This window comes from Gossypium hirsutum, chromosome A04 (assembly GCF_007990345.1).
Source record: "Gossypium hirsutum isolate 1008001.06 chromosome A04, Gossypium_hirsutum_v2.1, whole genome shotgun sequence".
In the NCBI taxonomy this organism is placed as follows: domain Eukaryota; kingdom Viridiplantae; phylum Streptophyta; class Magnoliopsida; order Malvales; family Malvaceae; genus Gossypium; species Gossypium hirsutum.
In genome coordinates, this window is record NC_053427.1 from 85260950 (window position 1) to 85286234 (window position 25285).

Genomic DNA, 25285 nt, shown 5'->3' on the forward strand with positions numbered 1-25285 from the left:
CCGTTAGTGTTTTAACGAGAACATTGATGTGGCAAGTTAATTGCTGATGTAGCCAGTTAACTTACCATGTTGGATGTACATAGTAGGGGTGTGCAAAATTCGGGTAAAATCGAAAAAATTCGGTTAACCGACCGAATTTGATTAATCGGTCGGTTAACCGAATTAATTCGGTCAGGGGTCGGTTAATAATTTTTTAAATTTTTAGTTAACGGTTAATTCGATTCGAAACCGGTCGGTTAACCGAATTTTTTCGGGTTAACCGAAAAAATTAATAAATAAAATTATAATATATAAATAGTCCACTATTCACTCAAACTCAATCCAACATAAACTCAAATACCCAATCTAATATATATTAACCAAGTACCCAATCCAACCCAACCCAATTACCCAACCCAATCATAAAAATTACAAATACTTTAATAAATAAAAATAAAAATCTAAAACTAAAAGTAAAAATAAAAAACATATAATTTTATACAAATAATTCGGTTAATTTGGGTAATTCGGGTAATTTGGTTAATTCGATTAATTCGGTTAATTTTATACTTATTTTAACCAAAAATTTAAAAACATATAATTTTCGGTTAATTCGGTTAACCGACCGAATTAACCGAAAAATTTTCGGTTCGGTTAATTTTTTTGAAACAATTTCGGTTCGGTTAACAGTTAAAAATTTTGAAAGGTCGGTTAACCGATTGAACACCCCTAATACATAGTGGAACCCACACAATTTAGGAAGAAATTGATAAAAAAAAACCTAAAAAAACCCCTTAACAGAGAAAAAGAAGGAGAAGAAGAGACTGTAAAAAAAAAATCTTCTTTGCCTAATTTGGCGGGATCTGATTCTTTGCCATTGAAACACTATTCCTTTGCTCTTCTTCTTCTTCGTGGCTCTCTTCCTTTATAACCTTCCGCCATTGTTGGCGGGGTTTTATAGTTTAGCCAAAAAAGAGCATGATTTCGAAGAAAATGATACACCAAAGGGAAGTTTCATGCTAAGGAATTTGCATCTTTGCTTACTAGATTTGATTAAATTTGGCATTTTCATCTTCTTCCTGAAATTTAATCAACCAAATCTGCACCAAAGATGAAAAGCTTTAGTCAAAAGTTCATATTCTCAATAAGAAGCAATACGCTTAAGCACGCTACTCAAATGGTGCTTCTTCAGTTTTCTTCATCTCATATTGCTTGACCGGCAACAGAACACAACCACAGCTTCAAGTGAATCAATTCTCCTACAACATATACCACTCGCTGCATATTTTTTTTAAAAAAAATTGCTAATAATATCATACAAACACTCTAAAAATGCCTCGTGCACTAGGGTAATTTTAGCATAATTATTGGAAATGGTCATTAGTTGTTTCATTGCAGACTTTGATGCTTCCTCATCTAACATACAGCCTTATGAAGATTAAGGTTGATTGTACTCACCAGTACTGATTGTGTAATACAAATGAGTCAGTTGCCACTTTTTTCCCATCATCATTGCAGTTCTAATGGTAGAATGCATGTGTCCTTTTTGAATCTCTAGTGTCGAATGACCATAACTAGCTTCTCGAAATGTAGAATATTTTGGTTGGGGATCTAAAAATTTGCAGAATCAAAAAACCATTTGCTTAATTTAGCGAGGTATGTAGTTTGTAACATATTAACTGTAAACAAGTAGCTAAATATCATACTTGTCTTTATTGTAACATGCCATCAAACTAACCTTCCAGCTAGACTTTCTTGATTTCCACCATCTCCGACAGTGATGTAAATTAGGGCTGATTTGTCTAGTACAGGGTAACATTCGCCACTTGATACATTGTACCTTATATTTGAGATGTGATACTGAAAATTTAGAGGAAAGAAGCATGAGCCTTCCTTCCATAAGATAAACCAATGGTTGTACTGAAATAGATACAATGGACAACAAGTTATGCATGAAAGAGTTTCAGTATACAAAGTTTATTAGGTGGCTTAAAAATGACTTGAATCCATTGATGATCTAAGACCTTCAGTTTTCTTGCACAATGCATGAAGGAACATATATCAGTGGAGATGACATCTATAATCTCACATCACATTAATTGAGTTTCACAGAAAAGATGAATAAATGGGATTCTAGGTGCTAATGCATGAACCAACCCATAAGTAAATTTTGGTTATTAGTCATAAAATTACAATGTGGCAACATGGTACTGCCAATTAAAGATAAACATACCAACATTATATCAAGTGATGACTAGTGTGGTTAACGTAAGGTGGGAGTGGCCTTACCTTTCAAGGAGACCTCTCCATCAAGAAACCTAAAAACAGAGAAGGAGACTTTATTTCGTACGGATTCAAGAGCTTCAATAGCCTGAACCATGTCATTGGTCTTGAAGAAAAGATGCCCTAATGCACTTCTGTATCTGTATCCTGGTCATGTGGGATTTGAACAGTAAACCACATCCCAATCTAGAAAAACCACAAGACCCCACCAACAATGGCAAAAGGTTACAAAGGAAGAGAGCCAATAAGAAGAAGAATAAAAAGAAGAGCAGACATGGTGTTTCAACGGCAAAGAATCAGACCTCGCCAAATTAGGCAAAGAAGACTTTTTTTTTTACAATCTCTTCTTCTTTTTCTTCTTCTTCTTCTTCTTATCTGTTAAGGGGTATTTTTAAGGTTTTTTTTCAATTTTTTCTTAAATTGGGTGGGTTTCAACTGTGGACATCTAACGTGGCAAGTTAATCGGCCACATCAGCTAGTTAACTTGCCACATCAACGGTCCCGTTAAGACACTAACGGAAACTATTAATCAGTGACTATTTTGTCGGTTTTTTATAATGTTAGTGACTATTTTGTTATTTTTCAAAAGTTGAGTGACTGAAATGAAACCTATGTGACTGTTTTGTTAGCTACCCCAAAGTTAAGTGACTGTTGGTGTAATTTACCCTAATTTTGCCATCATTATATATTGTAAATATTACTACATACATTCATCAGGTTTTTACACAACCCATAAAAAGTAATTAAAATTGAGGCAACGTTCGTTATTTTTTATATTCGAGAAGTTGTGCTCCTAACTTATGGAGATGACCTCCTCCTAAAACCTAAATAACTAAACATCCTATTTAAATTCAAGACGTATAGAATTTAGGTAATAATCAAACGATGAGTATTCTTGCTTTCGGGGATTCGAGACATTATGCTCTAACTTATGGGACATGATTTTTTTTCTCGATTAACTCGAAATAAGAGAGCCTCCTCCATAAAATTTAATTTAGATAGTGATATATTCAATGCCATTAAATAACATCATGTAAAAAGAGATCGCATTTTAAATTCTCTTTGAATTCTCAATTTTCGATGTTAAAGACATCAAGTAATCAACTAGGTATTAATTTTGTGCGTTATGAGGGTGCTAATCCTTCCTCATACGTAACCGACTCCTGAACCTATTTTTTTAGATTTTGTAGACTGAAAATCATCGTTTTAGTAAATCTAACCCTTTTATTAAAATGATCAAATTTCGAGATGATCAAATCACACTTAATAAAAGAATTGGTGGCGACTCCATCTTCGTTTTAAAAAAAAAAGTCAAGATCCAAAAAAAGTTTCCACAATATTCATTGAAGGTTTGGTTCCAGATGTTGACCAGGATACCGACGAGGGGTATAATAATTACCCCTAATTAAGGGGTGGGCATAAAGTGTCTTTGCCTTAGACGAAATGCTTATGAAGAGGGGGTATTAGACTATATCGAGGAACTAATTGGTTTTTACGAGAGGTACGACTAAGCTAGTTAATGATTAAAAAATTTGATGTCATAATTGCATTATGGTGCGTCCTTGTTACCCCAAAGTTGAAGAGCCATTTTTAACACGTGAGATTAGCCCTCATGGATGTTGTGTGTTTCTAGGAAGATGCGTGGAAAGTATTGCATTTGATGAAGAGAGAGAAAAGGAGAGGGGCATATGTTGGTACTGGACTTTGTTCTCATATAACACAATAATTTGAGGTTTTTTTTTTCAAATTACTCAAAGATTCAACATCTAAACAAGTACAAGTTAAACTCACCCTAAAAATATTTTGAATTTCATTGTATTTCCATTTTTTTTTGAAAAGGGGTGGGCTAATTGTCTTGGGTAGTATATTATTTATATAAATTAGGTTTGGATAAAAAAAAATTATTCACATTTCAGGGGCGAAACCAGGGGCAGGTATGGGCCCCGGCCCCCCTAAAATGAGAAATTTTCATTTAGGCCCTTTAGATTTTTTTAAAAATTTAAATTAGTAAAGGTAAAATTGTACTTTGGCCCCCCTAAAATTATAAAAATTCAATTTAATCCTTTACAAATTATAAATATATAGACTATAAAAAATTAAAATTTCATTCGGCCCCCCAAAAAAATTTCTTCGCCCCTGTTCACATTGTTCAATTTTTTTTGAGCAACTCAATATTTCAACATTTTTAAATTTTTTTTTTTTGGTACAATTCATATCCTTGAAGGGGAAAATCGCTCACACCACAAAAAAAAGATCTCTGTGACTCGAATCCACAACATAAATTATGGGATGAGCTTCATGACTTTTAACATATGAATCAAAGTCAATACAATTTTTTCCAATTTTCCTACAAGTATTGATCTAACGCGGGATTGTAATAGACACCGTAGAAAAACATGGCTCACTTACTTGAATTCCAGAAGTAGTTAGCACATCATATGTGGGAGTAGGCCTCCTACTCGGAAGTTTTGGCAATGGTGCCTCAAACTTAAGAACCTGAATTACCTGCCTTATCGACGGTCTCAAATTTTGGTCCGGATGGACGCACCACAGCCCAACCATCAACAAGCATTCCATTTGTATAGCATCGAAGTCCATGCCTAGTTTCAGGTCAACTGCACCAAGTATCTGTTGGTTTCCGTACAACTCCCACACCCAAGCTACCAGCGAAGCCTGAGATTCTTCATATCTAGGCTCTATTGACCTTCTACCACATGCAATCTCCAATGCAACAACTCCAAAACTATAGACATCAGATTCTTTACTAGCCTTTCCTGATGAAACACATTCAGGTGCAATATAGCCCATAGTCCGGCTAAATGGGTTGTTTGTGACCCTTTCACATGATCGACTAGTCGAGCCAGCCCGAAATCCCCTATTTTAGCATTGAAACTAGAATCCAACATAACGTTGCTGGCTTTGATATCCCTGTGTAGGACGCAATGGTCACCTTCTTCATGTAGATAGAAAAGAGCTGATGCCAAGCCCTGCACAATTTGAAACCTCACATCCCAGGTCAATAAGGTTTTACCTTTGAAAAGATGGGAATCTAGGCTGCCATTAGCCATGAACTCATAAACGAGTATAAGTTACCCTTTTTCGTGACACCAGCCAATAAGCTTGACCAGATTCTTGTGCCTCAATTGGCTAATGATCTTCACTTCAGATGCATATTCCTTGATTCCTTGCTTAGAGGCCTTTGAAATCCGCTTAACAGCCACATGAGTATCCAAGTCCCGTAAGTATCCTCTATAAACTGCACCAAATCCTCCTTCTCCAAGCTTTTCACCCTTGAAATTACTGGTCATTTTAGCTATTTCCACAAAGGAAAACTTCCTTGGTCCCATCCCATTTTGGAATTCACCACCAAAGAGCTCATCAAACATAACATAATCTAATTTGTTCGCCTTGTGTGTTTTCCTCCTTAAAATGAACCAAATGAAACCTAAGCCAAAAATCAAAGCACCAGCTCCAACAATCAAGCCGACCACAAGACTGAGGCTTAGTCGAGCAGCTGGAGGGGGAGAAGCAACGAAGTTATTTGGGCCATCAGCACCGACAGGAGGAGGAGCAACCAAGGTATTCGGGCCATCACGACCGACAGAAGGAGGAGCACGAGAAACCACCAGATTAGGGCCATCAGCGGGGACAGAAGAGTCATTCGAAGCAACGGTAACTGAAGCGTTAGCTGAATTATATGCAATTGGTGCAGATTGCACATACATACGAGGGAACAAAGCTAAGCCTATGAAACAAAAGGTTATTGAAAACCTGGTCGACTCCATTCTATGTACTAAATATATGAAAATGGATTATAAAAGAAAACAGAATAAAGTTTGTTTATGAATCAATTAACTGATCACCACTCTTCAGAACCTAAGTTAAATATCGAATAAATATAATTTTTAATATAAAATATGTTCTTAAATCGCGAAGACTCAGACTTACTGCATGTAGTCGTCCAGGCTGACAAAGTCCTAACGTTCTCTTGGGGTTAATGACGAAAGTAGTGATGTAAGGACCGTGGCCGGCTACATGGAAAGTGAAACATTCCTAAGCTTTTTCTTCACTAACTAATAATTTAAAAGTCCATAATGGGGTGCTTGGGAAGCCAGAAACTTTTTTTAATGAGTCAAAATTAAATTTTAATTTTTATGATAATAAAATTATAATTTTATTATTTTTAAAAAAATTTAAAATATAATTTTAATTCTCTATATATAGAAAATTTTGTATTTTTGAGGAGTGACCAGCCCCAGCTACAACCTGTCGGGTGAAATTTGAGTCTAATATATTTCAATTTAATTAGTTAAGAATTTGGTAAAACTTGTGAGTATTTTAAGAAATATATTATATATATATATGGAGCTTCAGGGTTATTTGATATGCCTCCCGCAAAGTATAACTTAATAGAATAGTTATATTTTATTTTTACATCTCATTAAAAAGATAACTAAAGATTAAAACTAAAACATTGAAATAAAATATAAAAAAATTGTACTCATCTATATGAATCGGTATAAGTCGATATTGGTCAATGTGTACAAGTTGGTAGTCGATATTGGTCATCGGTATCTCTGATGCTAGTTGTTAACTCCAAAATTGATATTTGCAAGTAGAAAATAAGGCAGAAAATTAATGAATACTCAATATGTTTATGAAATTTGATTTTCCTATATTTGCAGTATCTTATCCAGAGAGATAATCTATTATCTTAGCAACACGTACAACAAGTTATTACAATCTCTAACACTCACCAGATCAGACTCCTCACTTTTGTACCTAAGATATAGACAATTATTCTCTAAGTTTTCCTCATGAAAACTTAGGACACTAACCAAGCCACACACTTGATCATTCACTCAATGCATTCAAAAGAGACGTTCCTCAATGAACAATAAGAAGTGTTCTCAGTTCAGTACAAAATATATAAGAGGCTCTACAATATATAAGGAATCTAGACTTGCTAGCATACTACACCAATTACAATCAATCTTCCCTTGAAACTAGCAAGATAGTATCCAAAAAGAATATCTTCAATCAACTCAAGATAAGTCTTGAATCTCCAAATATACTTCCAATTGTTTCACCCCATTTAGTCCAATCCACCAAACTTGTGAAGTTGATTGCTTTGATCCAAATCCAAAACATCAAGATATGTTGCTATGTGAAGTTTGGATATCAAAGATGGGTTGGTTGTTGTCCAAAGTATTAACTCGAATCATAACCCAAGGAATTTTGTTGCCAAAGTTTGTCAACTTAAACATTGCAAGTTTTCTGAGCAGACAATTCCACAACCAGTTATCCCTAGTTTAGGCTTTACTCAAAAACTACCACAACTAAAGTTTATGTATAGTTTTCAAATTTATCCCTAAATAAAATAATAAATTTAAACCCTAAACTCAAAAACTCTTATACTAAACCATTTTCTTTCTCTATCTACTTAATAGAGGTGTTCATGATTTGGGTTAACCTGATTTTGGTTAGGTCTCATATATATTTGACCAAGTTCAATCTGATCCAAAATATCAGCATCATTTTTACTTAAACTCGTTAATATTTATAAATGACTAACCTAAGCCCGTTTAGGCATGCTCATATTATTAATTTTTTAAAAATATAATTATTTTTTGTTTTTTATTTATATATAACTTTTACTACTATTATATAAATTTTCTTTTATTAAATTTCTAACCACAAACAACTTAATATATACTAGAAATCCTATCACACATGTATGCGTGTGGAAACCATAATTTTAAAACACAACATACAACAAATAATGAAACATATGGTTTGAAATTAATTGATAATAATACATGAAATATGTACATTATTAAAATAAAAATATATATTAAATTGTTCATCAAGGTATTGTCATCAATTTTAAGTTGGTGTCGAGTTAACTTATAACACCAACTCAATCAAATACATTATTAATACTAGAAATCCCATCACACACATGTATGTGTGGAACCCACATATTTAGAACACAGATGTTTGTGATTAAAAATAGCATACAATAAACAATGAAACGTGTTGTTTGAAACTAATTAATCATAATAGCACATGAAATACACATAATATTAAAATAAAAAAATTATGAATAAAATGAAATTTTAACATATAAATATATCAGATAAACAATACTAAATGGATCACAATTATTCATCATAGTTTTGTCATCAATTGTGAGTTTGTGTTGAGTTGACTTTTGACACAAATTCAATTAACATCAATTATTAATATATACATTTGATGGAGATAATAATAAATTGTGCATCTTAAAATAAAAATGTATAAGTTACATTAAAATAAAGCTTTAATTTAGTGACAAATTTAAAATTTTACTAATCCAATTGGCGTAGGATCAAGTCCAACAATATGTATATTTTTATTAATTTTGTTAAAATGAAAAGATTAAAATACCCTCAAATAATGTAACTTATTTTAATTACAGAAGGGTATTTTTATAATTACCCTATCTAAGTTGGTGACCCAATTGAGGATGATACCAGCTCAGTAAAACACTTAATAAATAGTATAAAAGATATTCAATCGATGGAGATAATAAAGTGTGCATAATAAAACTAATATGTAAAAATATCAAAATGAAGCTTTAGCTAAATGGTAAATTAAGGATATTACTAATGCAATTGTTATAGGTTCAAATTTACCACATATATGATTTTATATTGGTTTTTCTTAAATGCAAAAGCTAAAATATCTTCGTATAATATTACTTATTTTAATTATGGAAGGACATTCCTGTAACTTTCTAATCGAATTGATAACTAAGTTGAGAGTGACACCAACTTAATTAAGAGTTTAAATAATAATAAAGATTTTAATATTCCCATTATAGTATAACTTAATATTTTTGAAAGGGATAAATATCTATTTCACACACGCTACATATAAATAATTCTTGTGATTTGAACTCACAACATGAGCTGTGGAGTGAAACCCATAACTAATAAGCCAAACACTAGATTCCAATATTTTAATACTTCAATAAGTATACATTCAATATTAATTTTTTCGATACTTCTTCAAGCATTTATCTAACGTGGGAATGTAATTGACACAGTAGAAAAGTATGACTCGCTTGCTTGAATTCTAGAAGCAGTTGACATATCATATATGGGAGTAGACCTCGTACGTGGAAGCTCTGGCAATAGTGCCTCAAAATTAAGAACCTGAATTACTTGCCTTATCGACGGTCTTAAACTCCGGTCCGGATGGACGCACCACAGCCCAATCATCAACAACCATTCCACCTGCATAGCATTGGAGTCCATGCATAGTCTCGGGTCAGCCGCACCAAGCAATTATCGGTTTTCGTACAAGTCCCTCACCCAGACTATCAATGAAGCTTGGGATTCTTCATATATGGGTTCTATTGATCTTCGGCCGTATGCAACCTCCAATGCAACAACTCCAAAACTATAGACATCAGATTCCTTGCTAGTTTTTCTTGAAGAAATATATTAAGGAGCCATATAGCCTAAAGTCCCAGCTAAATGGGTTGTTTGTGACCCTTTCGCGTGATCGACTAGTCTAGCTAGCCCGAAATCCCGAGTTTAGCATTGAAATTAGAATCCAACATAACGTTGCTAGCTTTGATATCCCTATGTAGTAAGCAATGGTCACTAAGGTCAATAAGGTTTTTCCTTTGAAAAGATGGGAATCTAAGCCGCCATTAGCCATGAACTCATAAACGAGTACAAGTTCCCCTTTTTTATGGCACCAACCAATAAGCTTAACCAGATTCTTGTGCCTCAATCGGCTAATGATCTTCACTTCGGATGTATATTCCTTGATTCCTTGCTTAGAGGCCTTTGCAATCTGCTGAACAGCAACAAGGGTATCCAAGTCCCTTACGTACCCTCTGTAAACTGCACCAAACCCTCCTCCTCCAAGCTTTTCACCCTTGAAATTACTGGTCATTTTATCTATTTCCATAAAGGGAAACTTATTTGGTCCCATTCCATTTTGGAAGTCACCACCAAAGAGCTTGTCATCATCATCATTATCTAATTTGATGGCCTTCTGTCTTTTTCTCCATAATCTGCGGCAGCAAAAACAGCAAATGCAAAGTGAGATAACAATCAACACCACGAAAACTGAGATAGTAATCAACGCCGCCACAGAATTGGTGTCTCTTGAAGCATGAGGGGGAGGAGCAACAACGGTAGCAGCGACAGGAGGAGGAGGGAGACAAGAACCAACGGGATTTGAGCCATCAGCAACTACGGTAATTGAAGCGTTAGTTGATTTATAAGCCATCGGTGCAGATTGCACATACATACGAGGGAACAAAGCTAAGCCTATCAAACAGAAGGTTAGTGAAAACTTGGTCGACTCCATTTTGGTTTTATGACGACAGAATATACGAAAATGATTCAAAAATGAAAAAAAAAGTTTGGTTATGTTTCAATCAACTCATCACCATTCATCAGAAAACTAGTCCAACTGCAACTATTCACAAACAGCCAATGGTTTGCAATACCTTAAGAAATGTGAATCAAACGTGGGAAGGCAGCACCCTCCGTATCAGCTCGCACAAGGTGGGAAACACTTAAACGACATTTGATCAAATAACAACAATCCATCGGTAATATGCAAACTCTGTTTAGCCATGCAATCTGCCACACTATTTCGCTGGCGAGGAATGTAGGAAATCTCACAACTCCATTCACGTTGAAGGAGCTCATGGATGACCGAAACCAGACAGTACAAAGGATGCAACCTACCAATCTCATTCGCAATACTTTTAAATTTTATTTTATATTATTTTGTTAATTCTCTATTATCATTTACCATAAATTTCAATTATTATTTTCATAAATATCAAGTCATTTAAATATAAAAACAATTTATTAATATATTCTTATATCTCATAGACTACGACTTAATGACACCGCAGGCATCGGGGCTGGCGTTTTCATGGGGCTAAGAAGAATTGTAGAAATACATATGTGGGCTACGTTAAAAGCAAAAGATTCTTTTTACATGTGATTATGGTCCCTCTACTCTACGAAACTTGTATTTCTGAAAAAATAGGGGTCTTATTGTCTTGGATAATGTTTGGATAAAAAAATATTATATTTCAACATTTTTTTAATAATATTTTTTACACAATTCACATACTCCAATCACTCATATCATAAATAGGCGATCTCTATTATTCAAATTTACTGTGAACCTCATGACCTATAAGCAGAATGTTTGGAGTTCCAATATTTCAATACTTAAACAAGTATAAATTAAACAATTATAGATCGCAATTAGATATGATATGGTTTTTAACATACAATCAAATTCAACACTAATTTTTCCAATTTTTCTACAACAATTATTGATCTAACGTTGGATTGTAACAAACACAGTAGAAAAACATGGCTCACTTGCTTGAATTCTAATTATTGGCACATCATCATATGTGGGAGTTGACAACTCAATATTTCAACACTTTTTTTAATATTTTTTTTGGTACAACTCACACACCCTTGATAAGGGTAAATTGCTCACATCATAAAAAAGTGATTTCTGTTACTCGAATTCACAATATAGGTTATGGAATGAGCCTCATAATCAATAAGTCAAATGTTAGAGTTCTAATATTTCAACACTTAAACAAGTGTAACTTCAACAATTATAGATTTCAATGTCATATCAAATGGTTTTTAACATATGAATCAAAGTCAATACAAAACTTTTCAATTTCTCTACAAGTATTGATCTAACGCGGGATTGTAATAGACACCGTAGAAAAACATGGCTCACTTACTTGAATTCCAGAAGTAGTTGGCACATCATATGTGGGAGAAGGCCTCCTACTTGGAAGTTTTGGCAATGGTGCCTCAAAATTAAGTACCTGAATTACCTGCCTTATCGACGGTCTCAAATTTTGGTCCGGATGGACGCACCACAGCCCAACCATCAACAAGCATTCCATTTGTATAGCATCGAAGTCCATGCCTAGTTTCGGGTCAACTGTACCAAGTATCTGTTGATTTCCGTACAACTTACACACCCAAGCTACCAACGAAGCCTGAGATTCTTCATACATAGGCTCTATTGACATTCTACCACATGCAATCTCCAATGCAACAACTCCAAAACTATAGATATCGGATTCTTTACTAGCCTTTCCTGATGAAACACATTCAGGTGCAATATAGCCCATAGTGCCGGCTAAATGGGTCGTTTGTGACCCCTTCGCATGATCGACTAGTCGAGCCAGCCCAAAATCCCCTATTTTAGCATTGAAACTAGAATCCAACATAACGTTGCTGGCTTTGATATCCCTGTGTAGTACGCAATGGTCACCTTCTTCATGTAGATAGAAAAGAGCTGATGCCATGTTGGCACATAATTAAATTAACCTTGCACAAATAAATTATGAAAAGTTAGAAGAGTGAAGAGACTTGAATATGAAAAGTGAAAAAACTTGAATATGAATAGTGAAGAGACTTGAAGATGAAAAGTTAAGAGGCTTGAATATGAAAAGATACACACATGCATGAATAGTCACAACTCCTAGCATATAGTGATATAGATGAATAGTCACTTACAACTCCTATATAAAGAGTTGTATGTGATGAAGAATTATTAACTTTGTGTGCTTGAAATAAAAGATTATTTGAAAGAATTTTTTCATACAAAATTTATTTCTCTTCTCCATTATATTCTTTATCATTTTCTTTGTTTTATTTCTCCAAATATTAATCATTCAACTACAAATTGGTATCAGAGCCTTGTTCGATCGAAATGAACAATTCTATTCCTCTTTCTTCCGTTCCCCAATTAACCAAAGAAAATTATGGCAAATGGAGTATCCAAATGAAGGCTCTTCTTGGATCTCTAGAAGTTTGGGAGATTGTTGAAAAAGGTTATAATGAAGTTGAGGCTGAAGAGGAGGAAGGATTAACACAAGTTCAAAAAGAGAGTCTAAAAAAATCAAGAAAGAAAAATCAGCAAGCCTTATTTTGGATATATCAAGGAGTTCAATCATATGAAGCGGCTTGGGAAAAAATAGCTTGTGCCACCACGGCAAAACAAGCATGGGAATTTTTACAAAATTCATTCAAAGGAGATGAAAAGGTGAAAAGAGTTCGGTTGCAAACTCTTCGAGGAGAGTTTGAAAGATTGCAAAAAACAGAGTCAGAATCAGTTTCTGATTACTGTTCACGGGTTTTGTCCATAGTCAATCAATTAAAAAGAAATGGTGAAACTATGGATGATATTCGTGGTGTTGAGAAAATCCTCCGTTCTTTAGATTCCAGATTTGACTACATTGTGGTTGCCATTGAAGAATCAAAGGACTTGAGTACCATGACTATTGATGAACTCACAGGTTCGTTGCAAGCTCATGAAGAAAGATTAAACAAGAAGAAAAAGGAAGTAGATCTAGATCAAGCACTCCAGTCAAAGTTGTCTCTAAATGAGAATAAGGGAGATTTTAAAAATCAAAGAGGGAGAAATCGTGGTCGTGGAAGAGGAAGAAATTTTAGAGGAAGAGGCTCAAATGCTCGTGAAAGAGGTGAAGATGCAAGCACGGAGAATGGATGGAAAGAAGCCAACCAAAGTCAAAATTTTAGAGGATCACAAAGAGGACGTGAACGTGGAAATCAAAGAGGAAGAGATCGTGGCTATTTTGAATGTTATAATTGTCGCAAACCTGGTCATTTGGCAAGTGAATGTTGGTACAAAAAAGAAGAGAAAAATGAAGCTAATATAGTACAAAATAATCAAAAGCAAAAGCAAGAAACTTTGTTGCTCGTATCTCATGGTGGAGAGATTGATGATGTCTGGTACATAGACAGTGGTGCTAGCAAGCATATGACAGGTAACAAAAATTTATTTTCGAAGTTCTTTGAATCTGATTGTGGAGAAGTAAAAGTAGGAGATGGCAAAGCTTACAAAGTTACCGGTGTTGGTGAGTTGGAGTTCAAAACAAAGCAAGGAAGGGTAGAGAAAATGTCTGAAGTTTATTTTGTTCCTGATCTTAAAAATAATCTGCTTAGCGTTGGGTATCTCTTGAAGAAGGGGTATGATATTCATTTCCGAGACATGGCTTGCTATTTATCAAAGAAAAATCAGGTTGTTGCTAGAGTTGGAGTGGCATCAAATAATCTTTTCTCTCTTACCCTTCAAAATCAGAATATGTCTTGTTTTATTGGTGCTCATAAAGGAATTTCAAAGTTATGGCATGATAGATATGGACATTTAAACTATGGAAATTTGAAGATGCTTTCAAGGAAGATGATGGTTAGAGGTTTACCAAAAATCGATCGGCTTGATGATGTTTGTGAAGCATGTCAACTTGGAAAGCAACACAAAATTGCTTTTCCTTCTCAATCCTCGTGGAAAGCAAGAAGACCATTGCAACTTATTCACTCAGATCTTTGTGGTCCAATGACAGTTTCATCTTTGGGAGGTAATCGTTACTTTATCTCTTTCATTGATGATTACTCAAGAAAGATATGGGTGTATTGTGTCCAAGAAAAATCAGAGGCTTTTCAGAGATTCCAAGATTTCAAGGCAAAAGTGGAGAACTTTACTGGGCTAAAAATTAACACCTTGCGTACAGATCGTGGAGGTGAATATTTTTCAAAAAAATTTGAGAAATATTGTCGAGATAGTGGCATCCGGCATGAAATGACAGTCCGCCATACACCTCAGCAAAATGGTGTGTGTGAAAGAAAGAACAGAACAATTATGGAATGGCTAGATGTCTTCTTAAGAAGAAGAGGTTATCAATAAGATTTTGGGCTGAAGCTGTTTCCTGTGCAGTTTATCTTATAAACAGATCACCGACAAGAAACTTGGAGAATTGCACACCACATGAGGCGTGGTATGGTATAAAGCCTAGTGTTAGTCATCTTAGAGTATTTGGGAGTGTTGCCTACTCTCATATTCCAGATGCAATGAGAAGCAAGTTGGATGACAAGTCAGAGAAATGCATTTTCATTGGCTATAGTGAAAGAAGTAAGGCATACAAGTTGTATAATCCGGTGACAAAGAAGATTGTGATAAGCCGAGATGTTCGGTTTGATGAAAATTCTATGTTTGAAGATATGGAAGTTGAAAAGGAAAATTTGCCAATTTTTCCTTTTGAACTTGAAGAAGAAGAAGAGGCAGTAATTGAGAATGCTGAAGATGATGTTCAAGTAGAAAATCCTCCTGCTTCCCTAAGTTCTTCATCAAATTCTTCTTCATCTAGCCCGATCCGAAAAACGAGAAGCATCCAAGAGTTATATGATGTAACGGATGAAGTTGTGTAAAATGATGCTGTATTCTTTGCCTTCTTTGCAGGAGAAGATCCAATTTCTTTTGATGATGCATATCAAGAAGAAATATGGAGGAAAGCCATGAAAGAAGAGATTTGCTCAATTGAAAACAATGATACATGGGAACTCACAGATTTACCGCCGTACAAGAATTCAATTGGAGTCAAATGGGTGTACAAGACAAAGATGAATTCGAATGGCTCTATCAACAAGTACAAGGCAAGACTGGTTGCAAAAGGATACAAGCAAAAGGAAGGAGAAGATTTTACAGAGGTATTTGCTCCAATTTCAAGACTTGAGACAGTTCGGTTACTTATTTCTCTTGCTGCCCAAAAAAATTGGAAAATGTTCCAAATGGACGTAAAATCTGCGTTTTTGAATGGTGTTCTCAAAGAATAAGTCTATGTTGATCAACCACCAGGGTTTGTCAAAAAATGAGAAGAAGAAAAAGTTTACAAGTTGAAGAAAGCTTTGTACGGGTTGAAGCAATCACCCAGAGCATGGTACAGCCACATCGATTCTTATTTTCAGAAGTGTGGATTCCAGAAATCTCCATATGAGCATACTCTCTACATCAAAGGCAATTATCAAGGAAGATTCATGGTTGTAAGTCTCTACGTTGATGATCTTATTTTCACAGGAAATGATGTGAAGATGTTGAAAGAATTTCAGCACTCAATGATGGCAGAATTTAAGATGACAGATTTGGGAGAACTTCATCATTTTCTTGGCATTGAAGTTCATCAATCCGAGAAAGGAATTTTTATTTCACAAGAGAGCTACGCAAAGGAAGTTCTAAAAAAATTCATGATGGAAAATGCGAATCCAGTCTCTACTCCATGCATTACAGGTCTGAAGTTATCTAAAGAGGGTGAAGGAAAGCTTGTCAATTCCACCATATTCAGAAGTTTGGTTGGGAAGTTGATGTATTTGACTTCGACAAGGCCTGATATCGTGTATGCTGTTAGCTTGGTAAGTAGATTCATGGAGAAACCTTACTCCAATCACTGGGAGGCTGCCAAGAGAATATTGAGATATGTGAAGGGAACCATTGATTATGAAATTTTCTATAAAGCTAATACATTAGTTGATCTCATTGGTTATACGGATAGTGATTTAGCAGGAAGCATTGATGATAGCAGAAGCACTTCTGGTTATGTTTTTCACCTTGGTAGTGGTACAGTTTCATGGAGTTCAAAGAAACAATCAATTGTGGCGCTTTCGACTACAGAAGCTGAATATATCGCTGCATCTTATGCAGGATGTCAATTGATTTGGTTATGTGGAATTTTGGAAAGTCTTAAGCAGAAGCAAAGCAAGTCAATAATTTTGTTTTGTGACAATAGTTCTACTATTTCGGTCACAAAAGATCCAGTTCTTCATAGAAGGACAAAACACATTCGCATTCGATATCACTTCTTGAGGGAACTAGTGAATAATGGTGATGTTCAAGTTGAATATTGCAAGACGGAAGATCGAATGGCTGATATCTTCACAAAGCCTCTAAGTGGACAAGTCTTCAAGAAAAATGTTGAAAGGTTGGGAGTTCAAAGCAAGTTTAATTTAAGGGAGGCATTGTTGGCACATAATTAAATTAACCTTGCACAAATAAATTATGAAAAGTTAGAAGAGTGAAGAGACTTGAATATGAAAAGTGAAAAAACTTGAATATGAATAGTGAAGAGACTTGAAGATGAAAAGTTAAGAGGCTTGAATATGAAAAGATACACACATGCATGAATAGTCACAACTCCTAGCATATAGTGATATAGATGAATAGTCACTTACAACTCCTATATAAAGAGTTGTATGTGATGAAGAATTATTAACTTTGTGTGCTTGAAATAAAAGATTATTTGAAAGAATTTTTTCATACAAAATTTATTTCTCTTTTCCATTATATTCTTTATCATTTTCTTTGTTTTATTTCTCCAAATATTAATCATTCAACTGCATGCCAAGCCCTGCACAATTTGAAACCTCACATCCCAGGTCAATAAGGTTTTACCTTTGAAAAGATGGGAATCTAGGCTGCCATTAGCCATGAACTCATAAACGAGTATAAGTTGCCCTTTTTCGTGACACCAACCAATAAGCTTGACCAGATTCTTGTGCCTCAATCGGCTAATGATCTTCACTTCAGATGCATACTCCTTGATTCCTTGCTTAGAGGCCTTTGAAATCCGCTTAACAGCCACATGAGTATCCAAGTCCCTTAAGTTTCCTCTATAAATTGCACCAAACCCTCCTTCTCCAAGCTTTTCACCCTTGAAATTACTGGTCGCTTTAGCTATTTCCACAAAGGAAAACTTCCTTGGTCCCATCCCATTTTTGAATTCACCACCAAAGAGCTCATCAAACATATCATAATATAATTTGTTCGTCTTGTGTGTTTTCCTCCTTAAAATGAACCAAATGAAACCTATGCCAAAAATCAAAGCACCAGCTCCAACAATCAACCCGACCACAAGACTGGGGCTTAGTCGAGCCGCTGGAGGGGGAGGAGCAACGAAGGTATTCGGGCCATCAGCACCGACAAGAGGAGGGGCATTCGAAACGACCGTATTTGGGCCATCAACAACGAAAGGAGGAGGAGGGGAGGGGAACGAGGAGGAGGAGGAGGAGGGGAACCACGACGAGGAGGAGGAGGAGGAAGAAGGGAACGAGGGTAAATAACAAATGCTTTTTGCACATGCATACGAGGGAACAAAGCTAAACCTATCAAACAAAAGGTTGGTAAAAATTTGGTCGACTCCATTTTGGTTTCCTGAGTACTAAAGATATGAAAATGAATTAAAAGAAAGGAAATGTTCGTTTATGATTCAATTAATTGATCACCAGTCATCAGAAAATAATTTAAATATAAAAACAATTTATTAATATGTTCTTATATTACGAGGACTCCGACTTACTGTAGTCGTCGAGGCTGCCAAAATCCTAACTTTCTCATGGGGCTAAGTAGAAAAGTAGTAATATATGGGCCATGGATCGGCTACCTTGAAAGCGAAACATTCCCAAGCTTTTTCTTAACCAAGGAATATATATGTTATAACTTAATTGAATATATATTATAGGCAAACATAAATTCTAAATTTATTAAATAGATTCTATAACTTAATTGCATAATTATATTTTATTTTTATATGTAATTAAAAATATATTCAAAGATTAAAAATTTTAAAATTGAAGTAAAATATCAAAAGTTTGTATTTATTAATATAAATCGATATTGATTAGTAGGTAGTATTGTTAATGCTAGTATTGTAGAGACCATCGTGGTTTTTATATTTCATAAGTTAAAAATAGTGATAATATAATTTCTATCCCAAAATTAGGAAACTAGGTCCACTTTGGTACATGTAATTTTTTTGTTCATTTTGGTATTTGAACTAGACAACTAGATTCATTTTGATCCCTGAACATATATTCCGTCGAGATTTGATGATGTGATCAGTATTACTAGAATAGAATCGAATTAGTAGATCAGATCGATTAGACTGGGAATCGACCGGTATAACAGTTCGAACATAGGAGTTGAACTGATTGAATCGAAAACTTCTTGAAACTGATAAAAATTGGAAGCTGGGACAAAAATCGGCAATTGAACCGGTTAAATCAATTTAATAATTATTTTATTTTATTTTATTAAATTAATTTTTTTCTAAATTTTTAATTATTTATTATTTATTATTATTGGTCTAGTAGTCGAACCGATTGAATCAAGAATCTGTGAAAAATGACCATCATGGTTTTATGTATTTTTTATTAGTTATGGGACTCGCTCCGGTAAAAAATTGAAATTAAAAAGTTTAGTAAAACTTTTGTAAAATTAAAATATCTTCAAAACAAGTGAATTTTTTTTATTTCTTTACTGAAAATAAGTCATGAAAATGGTTAAAGATTTACTAATTGCAATTAGTTTATTACTAATTACTATACTATAACATATTGAAAAATAATGCTCCGACCAAACACAACAAAATTTGATGTGATTAATTAGTCATTAGTGTAATGGTGAATAATTTGTGTTATTCAAGTTTTATTAATATTAAAAGCTGAATTCGAATTTACACTTGAAAAAAAATTAATGAGTTGGTATCGATTAATATAATGATGATGTATGATTTTATATAAGCTTAATATATAACATTTTGTACTGAACTATAGTGGTAGAGCATGACAAGGACTTTTGTGTACAAGAGGCCACTTGGCATGAGCGTATGTATTCGTTAGTGATCTTGTCATATAAGTATATAAAACTATAGTGGAGCTTGTTTTGAAATGGTCTTAAGTGCTTGGTGTGAGGAGTTCACTACGATCTTGTTGATGATTCACCTTGTTTGGAGAAGAGGCTAATGAAGAGCCATACAATGGTTGAGCCTTTTGATGATAATGGTGATAATGCTTCTATAGAAGTAAGAGAGAGAGAGAGTCTTGGTGTCTTTGTACCCAGGCTAGGATATATATTGGCTCTCATTGTCCCATTGAACCACCTAAAGGATTAGGATTAGAGGTCTGATGATCCCAAGTTCATACTAGTATCACGGGATTAGAACTTAAGTATATTAAATTGCGCGGCTTTAGATGATTTATTTGTTTCAAATCTACCTAAATTAGCCTTTAACTTTCGAAACTCCCGAAAATTCTTTAAGACACTGAAGTGGAAGCAACTCGGAAAGACAAAGAGACTTGAATTGAACAAAAAAAACTACAAGAAAATAATAGCACGCCAAGTGTTTGAGTAAATGCTCTAAAAAATATTCTCTTACTTTGAATGGAACACAAGAGATGAAACGATTACAAATTAGGAAGAAGACCTCTATTTATAGTTAAGCGCCCCAGATCCAATTTACATTAAGCATGTTAACTCAAGTTTTACTAGAGTGTTTCACTAAATTACAAACACTTCAAATAGATGAGCTTCTCGACGTGTTTAAATGGATCAACTGAGCTCAATTTAATTAGTTGACCTCCGTGGGACACTTTGTGCGCATTCGTCATAGACTTTGATCTGCAGTCCAACACTAATAGGTACAAGTAAAGTGGCGCTTGCAGAGTATAAATCTTTTTAGGTAGGGAGTGTTAAGTAAAGGTAGGTTGTTATTTGTTAACAAAGATAGTAACAGAATCCGGTATACTATTAGAAAGTTAGTTAGCAGAGGTTAGTGAAGTTAGTCGTTCATAAATAGTATATAAACACTACCTACACGTGTACTGAATGAATAGAAAATTCAATAAACAAACAATTCATAATTTCAGTATTCACTTTTCATTTTAGCATTCCTTGTTATTTCTAATTCTATAGAGCAGCTTACATGGTATCAGTCACTGTGATTCTGTAGACCTAACCTCTGATTGTTTGTATGGCCACTAATATTTCTCCTAATTCAGCCTCTGTGAAGCACGGATGTCCATCTTTCACCTGTGCTCAGCTTGCCCAATTATTTCCAGGTCATGACACTATTAAGTTGGCTCCTGAAATTTTTGTTCAATGGCAGCAGCATATACCTCTCATCATCAAAGGCTATGAACTCACTAGATTTCTAGAAGGCACATTGTCCACTCCACCTCGCTTTGTGGCGAAGCCAGAAGGCTCGCTCGTTTCAAATTCGGAGGCTTCAGTATTCATTCAACAAGATCAGTTGCTTACATCGTGGATCCTCTCTACTATATCTCCTTCTTTTTTGCCCTCATTCATGATGCACACACAACTTGTGATGTTTGGAACATAACCACTCAGCTCTTTGAGGCCGTCACCAGTGCGAAACTGTCACGCATCTATCATGACCTCCATTCTCTCAAGAAATGTACTCTTTCTCTTTTTGAGTATGTTGCCAAGATTCAAAACATTTGCGCATTGATCGAAACCTTTGGCTCTCAGATCTCAGAATCAGAAAAAGTCAAAGTTGTTCTTGCAGCCCTACCTCCCGAATTTGATATTGTCCTCACGCTTGCCTCCTTCTCCATCGAAACCTTGTTGTTTCAAAGGTTAGTCGATGTACTGTTGGAGTATGAAACGCGTCTCGCTGGTACTGTTCAAGAGCTTCCACTTTAGGCTAATCTTGTGGAGTCTGCTCCATCCTTGACAGTGATGGCTCTTGGTCATGGTGGTCGTTCATCGTTTAGTGGCCGTGGCAGAGTATTTTGAAGCCCCATTCAATGCCAGATCTGCAGCATGTTTCAGTACTTAGCCTAACAATGTTACTATCGCTTTGATCGTGACTACGGTAGTGACTTAGCCTGGAATACAGTGCCGGTCGTTGTGCCGTCTAGAAGTGCTGGTTACAGCTCGTGCGATGCCACTTTCAAAAAGCATGGATGGTAGTCAACCCATGGTGCTCCGGTCTCGTTTAGTGCATGTGGTGGTTCAACTTCGTTCGGTCATCCTGAGCGATGCATTGGACCTTCGGCAGTCCTTCTGATGGTATGCCCTTATGGCTTTGAGATGGGAGCCTCATATGTGTTGTTTCATAACTAAGCTAAGGTGTCTAACCCTTTTTTCTTTTATTACTAATGGTGCTACAGGTGGGTTAAATAATGCTACACGTGGGCCACATGTCATAACACCAATGCCACCCCCTATGGACAATCAGGTTGGATCGCATGAGCTTGTCCTACCCACACACGTCAGAACAGAACAAAGTAGCTGAAAGAAAACATAGACACATTGTTGAGACTGGTCTTACTATTTTGGCTCAATCTAATCTACCTATGGGTTACTGGGGTTATGCCTTCTATAGTGCCATCCATATTACAAATTATCTACCTACTCAAGTCTTAAAAGGGCAGTTTTTTATCAAGTTTTTTACGGTCGTGAACCCACATATGATAACTTATAAGTTTTTAGATGCTGCTGCTTCCTGTATCTGCATCCATTTACACATCAAAAACTGGATTTTCGCTCTCAGCCGTGCACATTCTTATGATATAACAATGAACATAAAGGGTATCACTGTCTCACACGAGATGGTAAGGTTATTATGTCTCGTCATGTTATTTTTTATAAACGAAAATTTTTGTTTACTTCATCTACTATAGTCTCGGTTGATAATAGCCCGACAGTTTCTAGGTATATTCCTCTAGTTAATGCTAGTATTCCATGTTCTGTTGCCACAAGGGTGGGAACAGTAAATAATATACCATCTCAGCCTTGCTCTACTTCCGTTCTATCCATGTCAAGAGATCCTAGCTCTTCGGTCACGTTAGAGACTACTCATGAGGGTCTTTGTCTCTCGGGTTCCATAGATGATGGTGGTTGTTCTGCTAAGGGACCTGCTTCGGGTCTGTGTTACTCAGTTCCTAGACCTATTCTAACGGGTAACACTCATAATATGATAACTAGATCTAAGGCTGGGATTTTTAAACCCAATGCTCTAACGGCTAAGATTCTTAACTATGAATCACGTACAGTTGACGGGGCATTAGCTGATATAGAATGGAAGTGTGTTGTTCAAGCAGAGTTTGATGCGCTTATGGCTAATTCCACTTGGAAACTTGTTCTTCTGCATATTTTTGGGATATAGCACCCAACATAAAGGGTATCACTATCTCACACCAGATGGTAAGGTCATTGTATCACGTCATGTTACTTTTGATGAACGTCGATTTTTATTCGCTTTGTCTACTGTAGTCTCAGTTGATAATAGCCCGACAGTTTCCATGTATATTCCTCTAATTAAGGCTAGTGTTCCATGTTCTATTGGCACAAGGGTGGGAACAATAAATAATATACCATCTCAGCCTTGCTCTACTTCCGTCCCATCTATTCAAGAGATCTTGGCCCTTCGGTCACATTAGAGACTACTTATAGGGATCTTCGTCTTTCAAGTTCCATAGATGATGGTGGCTATTCTACTTAGGGACTTGCCTTGAGTCTATGTTCCTCGGTTCTTACACCTATTCTGACGGGTAACACTTATAATATGATAACTAGATCTAAGGCTAGGGTTTTTAAACCCAAGGCTCTAACGGCTGAGATTCTTGACTATGAACCACGTACAGTTGATGAAGCATTAGCTGATCCAGAATGGAAGTATACCGTTCAAGCAAAGTTTGATGCGCTTATGGCTAATTCCACTTGGAAACTTGTTCCTCTGCCTCATGGTCGAAAAGTGATAGGGTGCAAATGGCTTTTTAGGATAAAGAAAAACCCTAATGGTACAATTGCTCGATGAAAGGCTAGACTTGTGGCGAAAGGATACTCATAGGTTTCTGGGTGTGATTTCAGAGAGACGTTTAGCCCAGTGGTCAACCTGTGATGATTCGAACCATATTGACGGTTGATGTTTCTCGTGGCTGGCAACTTCGTCAAGTTAATGTTAAGAATGCCTTTTTAAATGGTGATTTCATTGACGAAGTCTTCATGTAGCAACCTCTAGGCTATGTTCAGACCGGTCCAGATGGGGAACAGTTGTGTGTCGTCTAATAAAAGTTTTGTACGTGCTGCGTCAAGCTCTAAGGGCCTAGTTTACAAAGTTAAATGAGTTTCTTGTCTCTATTGGATTTCTCACGTCCAAGTCTGATGCATCATTGTTTGTTCATGTAACGGTTGAATCTGTCCTCTATGTTTTGGTTTATGTAAATGATATTATTGTTACCGGAAGTGCGACTGATAGTATAAATAGTTTTGTTCAGTTGTTACATAGTGAGTTTTCCCTGAAGAACATGGGGGATCTTTATTACTTCTTGGGTATTAAAGTTACTAGATCTGCCACTGGAAGTTTACACTTATACCAACGTAAGTACATCAGAGATCTTCTTAATAAGAGTTCATTGATCAATGCAAAAAGTGTTTATACTTCAATGGTCAGTTCGTCTACATTGACTAAAGATGAGAGCGAATGTCTTGCTAATCTTACAAAGTATCGAAGCCTTACTGGTGCTCTTCAGTACATAGTTTTAACCCGGCCGAATATTGCGTATGTAGTAAATCGTGTGTGTCAGTTTATGCATGCACCCACTTTAGTTCATCTGGTGGCTTTAAAAAGAATTTTACGGTATTTACGTGAGACTCTTGATCATAGTTTAATTTTTTGCCCATCCGATAGGTTGTCTCTTGTTGGCTATGCTGATGCCAACTGGGGATTGAATTTTGATGATCGTCGGTCTACAACAGGGTTTTGTGTGTACTTTGGCGATACGCCCATGTCGTGGAGTTCAAAAAGCAACAAGTTGTGTCTCAATCAACAGCAGAAGCAGAATATCAAAGTATTGCTACCACCACTAGTGATATTACATAGATAGTTTCTCTGTTTAAGGAGTTACGAATTCAATCTGCTGATTCTCCTACTGTTTGGTGTGACAATTCTAGTGTCGTTGCCGTTGTTGCCAATCTGATTCTACACTCTAAGTTCAAACATGTTGAACTTGATTTGTTTTTTGTCTGTAAGAAGGTCGTTGATGGTTCGCTTATTGTTGGTGAAGTACCAGCTTGTTATGAAGTTGCTGACATCTTTACAAAACCATTGTCTGTCTCTTTGTTTACTCGATTTCTTTCCTCACTTCGGGTCTTCCCTATTGACAAGTTGGGTGAATGTTAAGGATAGGTAGATTGTTAGTTGTTAACAAAGTTAGTAATAGAGTCTGGTATACTATTAGCAAGTTAGTTAGCAGAGGTTAGTGAAGTTAGTCATTCATTAATAGTATATAAACACTACTTACATGTGTACTGACAGAATAGAATATTCAATAAACAAACAATTCAGAATTTCAATATTCATTTTTTA

At 35.5% G+C, this 25285-nt stretch overlaps 1 protein-coding gene and 2 pseudogenes across 1 annotated transcript; all 3 read right to left on the reverse strand.

The window, feature by feature from the left end:
- Positions 1-4401: 4401 nt before the first annotated feature.
- LOC121228256 (L-type lectin-domain containing receptor kinase IX.1-like) lies at positions 4402-6153 on the reverse strand (annotated as a pseudogene).
- Positions 6154-9377: 3224 nt separating this feature from the next.
- LOC121228111 (L-type lectin-domain containing receptor kinase IX.1-like) lies at positions 9378-10632 on the reverse strand (annotated as a pseudogene).
- Positions 10633-12006: 1374 nt separating this feature from the next.
- On the reverse strand, positions 12007-20037 carry LOC107940800 (L-type lectin-domain containing receptor kinase IX.2). Its single transcript, XM_016874258.2, has 3 exons — positions 19896-20037; positions 17512-18327; positions 12007-12621 (listed from the first exon to the last, which is right to left on the reverse strand). The coding sequence occupies exons 1-3, from the start codon at positions 20035-20037 to the stop codon at positions 12008-12010; spliced, it is 1572 nt and encodes a 523-aa protein (XP_016729747.2). The 3' UTR covers position 12007.
- Between the last annotated feature and the right edge of the window lie 5248 nt (positions 20038-25285).

Bases quoted from the DNA above. Each gene is read 5' to 3' on its own strand.
- LOC107940800 (XM_016874258.2), bottom strand. From the start codon at position 20,037: ATGAGAGCCAATATATATCCTAGCCTGGGTACAAAGACACCAAGACTC. The intron at 18,328-19,895 runs GTGAATCATCAA...TTTAGTACTCAG, and splicing joins TAGCCTCTTCTCCAAACAAG to GAAACCAAAATGGAGTCGAC. The intron at 12,622-17,511 runs GTTGAATGATTA...ACATGGCATCAG, and splicing joins TGTGCAGGGCTTGGCATGCA to CTCTTTTCTATCTACATGAA.